Source organism: Erithacus rubecula, assembly GCF_903797595.1.
Source record: "Erithacus rubecula genome assembly, chromosome: 5".
Lineage (NCBI taxonomy): Eukaryota > Metazoa > Chordata > Aves > Passeriformes > Muscicapidae > Erithacus > Erithacus rubecula.
The window spans coordinates 55733798-55745213 of NC_136687.1; the positions used below are offsets into that span (position 1 = coordinate 55733798).

General features: G+C 45.5%; 1 protein-coding gene across 1 annotated transcript; it reads left to right on the top strand.

Moving 5' to 3' along the window:
• The first annotated feature begins 1245 nt into the window (after positions 1–1245).
• REELD1 (reeler domain containing 1) lies at positions 1246–8886 on the top strand. Its single transcript, XM_079307270.1, has 6 exons — positions 1246–1537; positions 2261–2483; positions 4071–4222; positions 4923–5208; positions 5861–5924; positions 7955–8886. Exons 1-6 carry the CDS (start codon positions 1321–1323, stop codon positions 8546–8548), a joined length of 1536 nt encoding a protein of 511 aa, XP_079163396.1. The 5' UTR covers positions 1246–1320; the 3' UTR covers positions 8549–8886.
• Positions 8887–11416: the final 2530 nt, after the last annotated feature.

Here is an 11416-nt window from a genome sequence, read left to right on the forward strand (position 1 = left end):
TATTAGCAGTAACAGCTGCTGCGCTTCCCATTAGAGGAGCAGGCGAGGAAGGTCCCTGAAAGGATGGGTCTCTGGCAGGCTGGCAGGGCAGTGGTGGCAGCGAGCCCGGCAGCGAACGTGTCCCAAGGTAAGTGCCGGCGGCACCGGCAGCCTGAGCCCGGCAGCCCCGGGAATCAGCGCTGCTCCCCCGGGATGGGCACAGGGGGGCGGCGGGGCTGGGATGGGAAACGGCACAGCCCCGGCAACAGCCAGGGGAAAGAGCTGCTGCTCGGGGCTACTTCCATGAGATCCTGCGAGAAAACCTATCCAGCAAGGGAGGTTTAGGTGTGCCCAGAAGGGAGGCTGGCTCCATGAAGAGGAGATATCCTGCCGCTGGTCCAGCAGGGCTGGCAGACTTAGCACAGGCTCCTGTGATTCACACGAGCACACAACTGGTTGGAGTGGCAGGATGCTTGGCTGTGGAAGGTTAAACTGCATCCATCTGCTTGCTGCTTTAGGCTGGGCATGAATTGTTTAGCGTACAGTGGTGCTTCATTAGTCGGCTGGCAAGTTTCAGAAGTGCTTGACAGGGGGGTGTAAGTTAGATGTCCTCAGCCTCTGTTGCCTCTGATTTATTTATGTTTACTCATTGGCCAAGTATAATGACATCTAAGGCAGGAAAGGCTGCATATTGAAAAGAAGGTGGTAGAAAGTGCTACATTAAAATCAGAAGCACCTGCTTTGTGATATCCATTACAATAAATGCCACACACTCATCCTTCAGCTTTGTTTTGCAAAGTGCATTTTGAAAAAGCAGAATGGCACAATACTCTGTTCAGTCTGGAAATGTATTTTGTGCTGTCACTGCAGGGATGCAGCTCTGTGATGGCAGGCAGGGACAGGCTCTGCCCTGGGCATCAGCCCCAGATGTGATGGGGCCTGCAGCAGCTCTGCAGGTCCAAGGGGAGGTGTTTCCCCTATTGATGGTGCTGTACCTTTGGGCTGGGAGTCATGGAGGGTGCTGAGTGTGGCTGTACACAGCCTGCTCCTCCTCCTAAAACCCACGAGGCTTTTTAGAGCAAATCTTTTCTGGCCACTCCCTCCATGGGCAGCTTCACAAGAAATGCATCCTCATATCGGGGGGCTCTTCCATCTCCCAGCCTGAACATTTCAGAATGTAAATGCTGCAGAGTCCCAAAGTGGCTCCAGGTGCCAGAGAGATCCCTTATTGCCTTTTGTTTAAAGACAGTGGGGAGGGTGGCTCTGGAGGTCAGATAAATCAATAGCACCATTTGGGAAGCCACTGCCTTGAAGTGAACTCGAGTTGTTTCCTGCTGTAGGATGGAGGATGGTGGGAGAGCCCACCCTGCCATTGTTGGCTGGGCCTGCACGACCCTGTGCTTGGTCTCCTACGCAGCCGCCTTCTCGCAGGGCGCGAGCCTTTCTGCCTGCACCGACATGATGCCCAGGCACCTGAGGGTGCAGCTGCACAGCTCCAGCAACTACGTCACTGTCCACACCAACGTGTCCTCCTACTTCCCGGGAGACAAGGTGCCAGGTAAGGAACAGCTTCTTATTGCTGCATCTGAAAAATGCACAGTAACTTCTCTCAAGCATTGGAATTAATCTCTGTGAGTTTGGGAAGAGGGATAACTGCTCTGAGCAAGCTACAACACCTCTCTTGTCATGAGGACATATTTACAGAGGAATTCTGTTTGCAGCATGGGTACTTTGGGTGGGATTCATTTATCCCAACTGCGTCTCAACCATACCAGACCTTATTACATGCAATGGCACATGAGAGGCACCTCCAGTGGGTAAAGCCACCTTCCCAGTCCCTCTGCACCACTCAAATGAGTCTGGGTGACTCACCTGACTCTTGGGCATGGTTGGCAGCATTCTCCATCCCTGGCATTGCTGCTCCTCAGGCAGATGCAGGCAGAGCTGAGAGGCACTACTCCCCAGCTTGGCCATTTGCCTGTTCATCTGTGTGCAAAACAAAACCCCTCTGAGAGCAGAACACGAGCTTTCGCATACATACAGAGCGGTGTCCAAACCTCCTTCCTTAAAAATGGCCTGATCCAATGGGGTTAACAGCTTAGCCTTAAGGAAGGATGGGGGAAAAGGCTCAGGCAAATGCTGTGGGCAATAAAACATTGCAAAACCAAAGGTGTTTTCAGTAGCATTACCCAAAGTTTTTTTCTGGGAGCTCCACTGCAGGCAATTCACTCCATAACAGCCAGATAAATCCCTTTGTGTCCCGTGTTTTGTCTTCCAAAAGTGACAGTAAGAAGCACCCGGGATTACATGGGCTTTATGCTGCAAGCTCGCAAAGTGTCCAACAACGAAATCGCTGGCACGTTCATCTTCCTGCCTCCTGGTTCCAAGCTGCTGACTTGTTTTGAAGATGGTGACACTGTCACACACTCAGACAAGTCACTGAAGAGAAACCTGTCCTTCATATGGAAAGCACCAGACCAACCCATTGGAGACATCAAGTTTCTGTAAGGATATGCTGGTTCCTAATCAGAATTTGTGTCTTCTCAGTTACAGGCTATCCAGCACAGTGGTTTATGTATCTTGAACCCAATATAGCTAAATACTTACCAAATACTGCATCTTATCCCAGCTGGTACATAAATCACCATTAATATCTGCTGTGTCAAGCTGCTTTTTATTTACATGGTCACTGTTTTCTCAGAATAGATACACTGGAAGATGACAGCTTAAGCATTTAAGGAAACAGAAATATTAAAGCATAAAGAGAGAACTGTGTCCATGTTGCCTTTCTAAATAATACAGCCCATAGGACTTCCCTGCCTACAGGATAATCTTGTATATCACTTCTTTAAATAAATAAGAAAAGAAAAGAAAAAAGTGGTTTTAAAAAAGTTAAATGTAAACAGAATCACTCACAAATTACTCACAATAGAAAGAGAGTGAGCACCGTGTCAAAACTTGACATCTCTGTTTTGCACCAAAGTCCCAAAGTAGCTTGGTTCTGATTTGGAATGAAAATAAACATCTTCTAACTGACTGCCTTAGAGGAAGCACAGTGGCTTTTAATTTCAAAAGAAATTAAATTGTTATATTTCAACTTTAAAGAATCACTTAGAAACTGCTTTGCTGGATCCTTGGCTGCTTCCCAAAACCTAAATGTCCTGTTGAGTGTTGTGCCTTGTGTATCTCATCGTGATTCAAAAAAAATTCATTGAAATAGAAATATTGCTGCATGGAATTTCCAATTTTTTGCTTTGATTTAGATCAGAAAATACTATTAAAGTTTAAAGAAATACTATTAAAGAAAAATCCCAAATAAACTCAAACAAATCCCATGATCTAGTCCTAGCCACCCATTCTGATACTTCCTTCATGCTCTGCCTTTTGACCCATCCTAACTGATATCTGATAGACTCTCCCATTTTACCCTGTCACAGCATCTGGAAAAATGCCTTGTTAGGCTTAAAAGTGTCATCTGGCACAGAAAACCCAGGTTAGTTTCCCCTTAGATAATTCTCAGAAGCAGCTGAGCCATCTGAACTGAAATTCTCCCAAAATCTCCAGCTTAAATAAGGCTCTCAGGGTGAAGTTGAAGGTTGGCCAACTCAGTTTTGGCACCTGACAAAAAGCAGAGGATTAGGCAGGCTCAAATATCAGAGGGCTGAGAAGAGAGACTTTCTCTTACCCTTACCTATTCTGCTGTTTGTACAAGTTACATTGGCTTGTTTTAATTAATAAATACCACTGTTGTTTCCCTGCTTACAGAAGAATATAAGCAGAGCTAGTCCAAGTTTTTCAAATGTACTTCTATCAACATGATGAATGTAATACAGCTTTTAAATTTATTTTTATTTAAGTTCCCACAGTTTTGGCTGAACTTAATTATTAATTGAGTGGTGATTCTTCACCCTGAATCTTTCTTATGGGACCTGGTACGTTTTATTTGTAATAGTATGACAGGCTAATCCTTTTAAATACTTTTCTGTTGGTTCTCTCTTCAGATTAATGCAGTCTTTGTGATCATCTAAACAGCCAGATGTTTTATTAATGGTATGAAGCCATTAAATTCTTGCCTGATCGTGTTTTAACAGCATCTCCATAGTCCAGTCATACTTTATTTACTGGGCAAAGATTGAATCTGCTGTTGTGGCTCAAGGAGGGCAAAACAAGACTCTTGCTGACAAGAAGCCCAGTGCTGTAGCCCCCACACCCCTGCAGGGACCAGCTGACCTTCACCCCACAGGTATGGTGAGCAAACCTTGTTTCTTGCCAACACCCCCTGCAGAGTATTTTACAGCTTATTCTGGGCAAGTGTCCAACACAAGTGGCCCAACAAAGCCATTAAATGAGGGACCCACTTAACTGCTGTGTCTGTTGAGGAGATCAGTGGTGAGTTCCTTGAAGTGAAGGTATGGGTCAGTATTTGAGGAGGCAGTTCCAAAGAGGGCACCAGAAAGTTAAATGGGGCTGCAAGATCTCATGATTTCAATGCAAATCTTAAAATACTTTACCTAAAATCTCAGCTCTTGAAGAGAAGAAAGTGCAATTAGCAATGTTGCCTAAACAGAGAAACATATTCGTCTCTAAATGTGATTATTGCCCTCCAGGTATGTATTCAGTTGTATTTATGCAGCCATTGGGCAGTAAAATGCTTCAAGAATTTACTTATACCCAAATCAGACATATTTGTCAGCATTTTTGGCATGGCACCAAGGCTGAGTTTTAATTATTTTACTTGACCATTATACAGGCAGCAAGCTTTGCTGGTTTAATTTCCATGTGGGCTCCCTCTTAAAAATAAGTGACATGAAAATAAAAGAGTCCCTTTTACAAACCTTCCTAGCAAACCTTGGCACCGAGTGGGATTTGAAATAAACAAACTGAAGACAATAGACTTCTGCTCCTCTCTCCCTGATTTTTGTTTTGTCTCCCTGCTGGACAAGGTCCCATCTCTCCTGCAGCTGCCACTGGCTCCCTGCTGCCTGCCAGCCCCACTGGCATCGTGGCAACACCAGCCCTGGAGCCAGGTTTTGGTGTGGGGTCAGGCACTCATCCCATTGCTGAGCCAAAGCAGCCGGCTCGGACTTCACGGGCTGCGGCCGGCAGGAGCATCCAGTCCAGAGGCCAGGGGCTGGAGCCATCCCTTCCCACCCAAGATGTTGGAATGGTGGATGCCTTGCAAGGTTCCCTCTCCCAGGACAATGCCTCCAGCTACAGCACCTTCAATGGGTAAATCTACATGGTGGGAAAAGCTGTTTCTCCAGTCCTTGTGGGGAAGGAAAATAGTACTAGTTTCCCTGCAGATGAACAAGGAAGATGTAGGAAGGTGTCTGCGTGTAGGGGGGAGGTGAGAGGGTGTTTGTTTGCTGAGATTTTGAGAAATAATCCTTTGGATATTGCACATGACAGACAGTGACAGGGAGAAAATCCAAAACGTCTAAGAACCCAACACTGCGTTGCTCAGCACAGTGGGGGACTGGCCAGGTGGTGGAAAAATGTGATAAAAACTATCGACTGTTACAACATTTTTCTGAAAGTGCATACAAATATTCTGTGAAACAGTGAACTCAGCAGACCTATTTCTCCATCTGCAGGGAAAAAGAAAAAAAAAGGATGCAAAGCAATTATGACATTTGAGCTTGAGGACATCTGCTCAGAAGTCTTAGAAGGTTTGGGCTGCATGAGCTTTCATGCAACATTTCATACTGTGGGTGAAAATTATAGGAATAGGAATCAATGATCAGGCATAATTCAAAATACAGCTTGTATGATCTACATTGACTGCATGCATCCCAAAACTGCTCTAAGGAGCAGCACCTCTTTGTGGCATGAGCCACAGGTGTCGCTGGCTAACCCTGCCTCTTCTCTGTCCACATTTCAGAGCAGGAAGCATTGCCAGTGCTGCCACCCTACACTTGTGTTTGATGTGTACAGGCAACAGAAAGGTAAGAACCAGGGGCAAGGGGGATGCCCTAGCAGCCCATGTAGGTGTCTTAAATGGCTAAAACTACATTGAGACTGTTAAAAGTTTTAATTTTTTTCCTTAACAGGAAATTGGGGTTTATGTATCTTTCTAGTTTGTTTGTTTTGGATTTTTTTTGTTTGCTTGTTGGTTTGTTTTTTTTAGCCCACTGCCTGGGTTTTTAAGCAGCCCACTGTAAAAGCAATTGCTTTCCCTTATGTAGATGTGACTACAGGCTGTTGGAGATGTGTGTGCTTAGAGATACAGGATACAGAGTTGATGGGATAAGTCTACTATGCAAGTGATGGCAGGAAGAAAAATACAAGGAGAAAAAGAACTAGGGTTTCCAGGGTGGCAAAGGAGGAAGAGAAATAATCTCACAGAAATAGAAGAGAAAGGGGACACACAGTACAGAATGAGCCAGAAATATTTAGGAAGGAGCAGAGGACAGAGAACAAGTAAAGGAGAGATGTGTAGCATGAGCACCTGGCATAGCCATGGAGAGAAGTGGAGAACTGACAGCAGATGGAAACCAAAGGGAAGGGGGAGTTATTGCACAAAGCAAGATCAGAAGAGCATAATGAAACAAAAATACTGATAAATTGGGCAAGAATGGAGAGGAGTATGAAAAGAATTGAGAAATGAGTTGAGATAGGGCAAGGACTTGCAAGGCAGTTTCATTTTCTATCCCAAAGTCCCAAATCCTGTAGTATATCCTTACAGTATGGCATTTGCATTTTGAGGGCAAGTTACCCATACACATGCAAACCTAACCTTGCCAGCCTGCTACTTTACAGTTTGCAGTTCAGCCATTGAAAGTCTTCTATTTACTACTGTACCTTAATAGCACCTTCAGAAACCATCCCTTCCACAAAGGATGCTCTGACCCTCCAGTACTTTGCTTCACAGCTTGCCACGGCTCCTACCTCAGCTTTGTGCTCCTGTCACACTGTCTTCCCAGGAAGCTTTAGAAATCACTAATGATGGTAGAGGGTGAGAGTTTCTCTGGTGTAATTAATGGGTGTGTGAAAAAGCCTGCTGGGCTGGACAGGCTGGAGAGGTGCCAGCTACTGAGGGCCAGATTCAAATCTCAGTGGAACTAAATTAAAAACTCCAGTACATTTTGCAGGTTTTGGATGGGGGCTCAGGTGCATAGTGGGAATGGAAAAATTCACTGGGGGCCTCCTAAATTGCATGCTTGTTCCCCAGTTAGTCTTGGATGATATCTGCAGCAAAGCCTGGGCTGCAGAACCAGTGTGGAGCAGCTGGCATTTTGTGACAGTTAAAATAAAGTGCATGGAACCAGACAGTCCCCAGAAACAGGCCCAGGCAGGAACTGTCATTCCCACTAAAATGAGTAGTTAAGCAGCAGATTTCAGACTGACTGTGTAAACTGAGAAAGCAAGACAGGCTTTGGGAAGAGTTTATAGGTTGTATGAATGCCCCAAAACTGCTGATGGCAAAGGCCATCCCAAGTGTCCTGTGTCTGTACACTCTGTAGCCTCAGAAGGGCAATACTGAATCCCAGTGGGTCCATGTGAGCCTACACATGCAGCTTGGCTGGGAAGATTACACCTGCCCTTTCAGCATGACCCTGGTGCCACTCAAGGTGGGAACTGTTTATCAAGTGATATTATTTTGTGATAGTGATGCCTGTGAAAAATGCCACCACCACAACAAGAACTGCAGATGTTTAGTCAGACAAAGCAGTGACCTCCCTCTCCACCTGTGCCCTTCACCTTTGCCTCTCTAACCCACACTGCCTTTGCCCCTGGGACCGCCTTGAGTACCTTGTTCCTCCCACGGCAATTCTGCTAAGGATGGAGCAGGCTTGTATCTGCTTCATTTTCTAAAAGCTACTGAGTAAACAGGGAATAGAGAAGAGTTAATCTAAAGCCAGAGGGACACATGGGCATCAGAAATAATGTGTTCAATGAGATAGGCAGTGAAAACTTAATCAGCCCCCTTTTCTCTTCCCTCACTGCACATTTTGGCATGTTTTTGCTTTCAAAGGGCAGTACTGAGAGTGGGACCATCTTGAAAGCCTCCCTACGTGTCACAGCATCTCCCTCTGCCCTGAACACACGCACTCACCTGGGTGACATTGCTGCTACCACAGCCTGGCTTGGTGATGCCAACGCTGCTGGCAATCTGTCCTCGGCTTCGAGGCAAATGGCAGAAAGAGAGTTGGCACCGCAACCAGAGGAGGCAGGCACCAGGGATGAGGAGAACAAGGATGAGCAGGAGGCAGCTGGGAATACCCTGCCATGGGTGACCAGAGCAGCTCCCGAATCTGCAGTTCCCGGGAAAGGGGAAGGCCCTGGCAGAGCACCCCGGCTCGTGGCAGCCCAGCTCGGCATCCTGCTGCTGTGCACGGCCGCGCTGGGGCTGGCGCTGGCGGCTGCCGTGCGCTGTGTCTGTGCCCAGCACTGCCACAAGCGAGCCGAGGTGTCCTTCAGCCAGCCCGAGCCCGACGTCATCACTGTCACGGAAAACGGGGAGGTGATGCACTTCCGAAGGATCCGGGAGAACAGCTTCGTGCTGCTGCAAGCTCACTGCAACTGGGTCAGCCCCTCGAGCAGCGGGAAGAAGACACTGGTGATTTAGTCCCTCTCTGTGCTGCCATGTAGGCAAACAAACCCAAAGCAGCCAGTTCAGACAGAGGTGTTAGGCAAAAGTATCTAAACTACAGCTGCTGAGAAAATACAAGTGATAGATTGCTCAGTGTGTTACACTTATTGCAATTAATATTGTATATCTGCTCATTAGCTGTCACTGTGGCAATGACATACACTTTCTCTGTTGCCTTAAGGGTGTAGCCTAAAATAGAAATTCTTCCTCTGCACTGTGATATTGACTTCTGTTTAATCTCAGAAAAATAAGTTTCTAGTGTTATATTTCTTTCTAGGAACTACAAACCCAACCATTCTCATTTAAGAGCTTACAGGTTTGACTCCGTGCACTTGGTATCCCTCAGATGACAAATATTTGCCACAAGATTTCAAGTTTCTATTTGAAAATAAAAAGCAATAACTCATTAGTAGAGAACATTGATCCCAAGAACGCTGAATTGATCCATGGAGTGAAACACAGGATGGCAGACACCAGCTTTTGGGGGAGAAACATGCCTCCTCATCAGGTGCAAATGGAAGAAAATCTTTCCTGTCCATTTACACCTGATGAAGAAGCTTGTTGAAGGCTGACAGCCAACATTTATTTAGTCTTTTACTTTGAGTGAGCTCAGTGACACTGTGCAGAAACACAGACTGAGAAGTATCCTTCCCAGGTCACTTTGGAGATGCCCTGCCAAGGCTGCATGGAAAGTTAACAGCATCCTTATGTTCTGAGTTTGTGCAAACTTCCCTCTGACCATGTGGTTTGCTGTAGGAGACCCCTAAAGCAACCCTTGGAAAATAGCATGCTCCTGGACACCTCCTAAGGACAGGTAACAACAGCAATGCTAAAGTTTTATTTTACTGCAGCTTTAAAAGAGCCAGAAATAGACCTGATAATGATCCTCTTGAGATGTACATTTTAGAGTCTTTCAGAGAGCAGGAATTGCCCCTTCTGGTGTCCTCTTCTAGGATAGATCAGCTCAGAGCTGATCATTCCCAAGCCATGTAGAGAGGGACAAACTTAGATTTTAGTGCTGCAGCCTAATTCACAACTCACAGCAATCCCCCTGAACCAAGCAGGTAATGACAGGACTCAGCCTTCCTGGTGACAGCTTCCCCTTTGTCAGAAGGGCCCTGTGACCATCTCCAACTAGTTGCCCATCTCCATGCTGGATAGTCAGTCAAAAGCCTGCTCTCACATCTCCCTTACCTCACCACTGACTTCAGGGGAACAGGTAGGACATGAGTTCTCCTGCTCCAGCATGATGCAAGAGTGCAGCTTTTGCTAACAGTGCCTTCCATTAGCATTCAGAAAGAGCTGGTTTCTGACCATACTGCTGCACTGTGATCAGTGACACTTGTGCTGCAACATGGACACATTTTTTTCAACTTCCCTTCTAGGCCCAGTGAGCCCTGGGCAAAGTAAATGAGTAAGAAAAGAAGTGTACTCACAAATGCAGCTTGCAGAGATGAGCTTGATGCTCTTAACCATTGCACTTCGAAGAGAAGGGCAGCTGCTCCACAGCTTTTTGCTGCAGAAAAAACCAAGGGTTGTGCTGTAATTGAAAAGACAAAGCTTGGTTTAGGACTCAGAAGGATTCCAGGTGAATGGTTTTATATTTACTAATTGAGCTTATACCCTTACCTACTAGTAAGTCTTCAGGTTTTTAAGCACACATCTAGATACTTACAGTGGCATTCCTCTTCCTTGTCATTTCCCTTAGAAAGAAATCATATATCTGTAAGGCAGTGTAGCTGAACTGTGTAGTGACTAAAACAGACTGCATTCAAGTCATTGTTAATGCAGCCAAAAAAAAAAAAATCCTAATTAGCTGAGAAAATAGGTCAACAAACTCTTAAATATTTAAAGAACTATCACATATTATTTTAAAAAGTTTCTTATGATGGCATAGCTGTTTATGAATAAATTACAAATACCTATGGCCTCTTTCACTGTCTCTCTAGGATTAATGTTACCAGACTGCTCTGGCTATAAAGCCAGAACCTTCCTCTCCTCAGCTCTTTGCCCACAACCCAGCACTGCTTCTTTCTGGGCTGACTAGAGCAAGGAAAGGCCTCATGAAGGTGTTTGATTGGGAGAGTGGCATTTCAACACCATTCTGCTTTCTGCCAAATTCTGCCTTCTGCTAAATTGATGGTGCTCCACTATTATTAGTAGTAAGACCAGTAATGGTGAGCTCTGAGGGACAGAGCTCCTCTGAATTAGTAATGACTTTTGCTACTTTGCAGCTCTCTTGGCTGAGACCTGAAGTGCCTGTTTTTTTTTTCTTGACTTCCGAATGATGTTCTGTATGTTGTAGTTGCCATGACAGGAGGAATGGGGGTCTTTTCTTAAGGCTGTTAAAAACATGACCACTGGTTAATTTATTAAAAGGCAAGCCATTCAAACAACCCCATTCTTAACTGACTTACCTTATATGGAAATTAGTCTGTGCTCATGCTTATAACATATTTCTGAGAAAAAAAACCCATCAGAATTAGGAAAACAAAGGCACAAACCATTCTAATACTTACTGGAGACAAGTGACAGACTTGCCTTGTTTCCCTCTCTAGGTGTATGCCTCAGCTGGTTACAGAAATTCTGCTGGGCTGGGTTTCTCAGCTCCTCCAGGGAGCTCAGCCTGCAGTCACCTGTGGCCCATGTCAGGCTGTCATCCCTCAGCAAAGTGACATGGTTTGGGGTCAGAAGTACTGAAAGCAGCTAATGCACACCTATCCTGAGCCTATTTCCCCATCAGCCAAATAGTCATCAAACATAGTTTTGGCAGTAAAAATATCTATGGTCATTGCAATGCTTGAGCTATCTTAACTCAAGAAATAAAATAAATTTAGAAATAAC

Bases quoted from the DNA above. Each gene is read 5' to 3' on its own strand.
- REELD1 (XM_079307270.1), top strand. From the start codon at position 1,321: ATGGAGGATGGTGGGAGAGCCCACCCTGCCATTGTTGGCTGGGCCTGC. The intron at 2,484-4,070 runs GTAAGGATATGC...GTGTTTTAACAG, and splicing joins ATTGGAGACATCAAGTTTCT to CATCTCCATAGTCCAGTCAT. The intron at 5,925-7,954 runs GTAAGAACCAGG...TTGCTTTCAAAG, and splicing joins TGTGTACAGGCAACAGAAAG to GGCAGTACTGAGAGTGGGAC.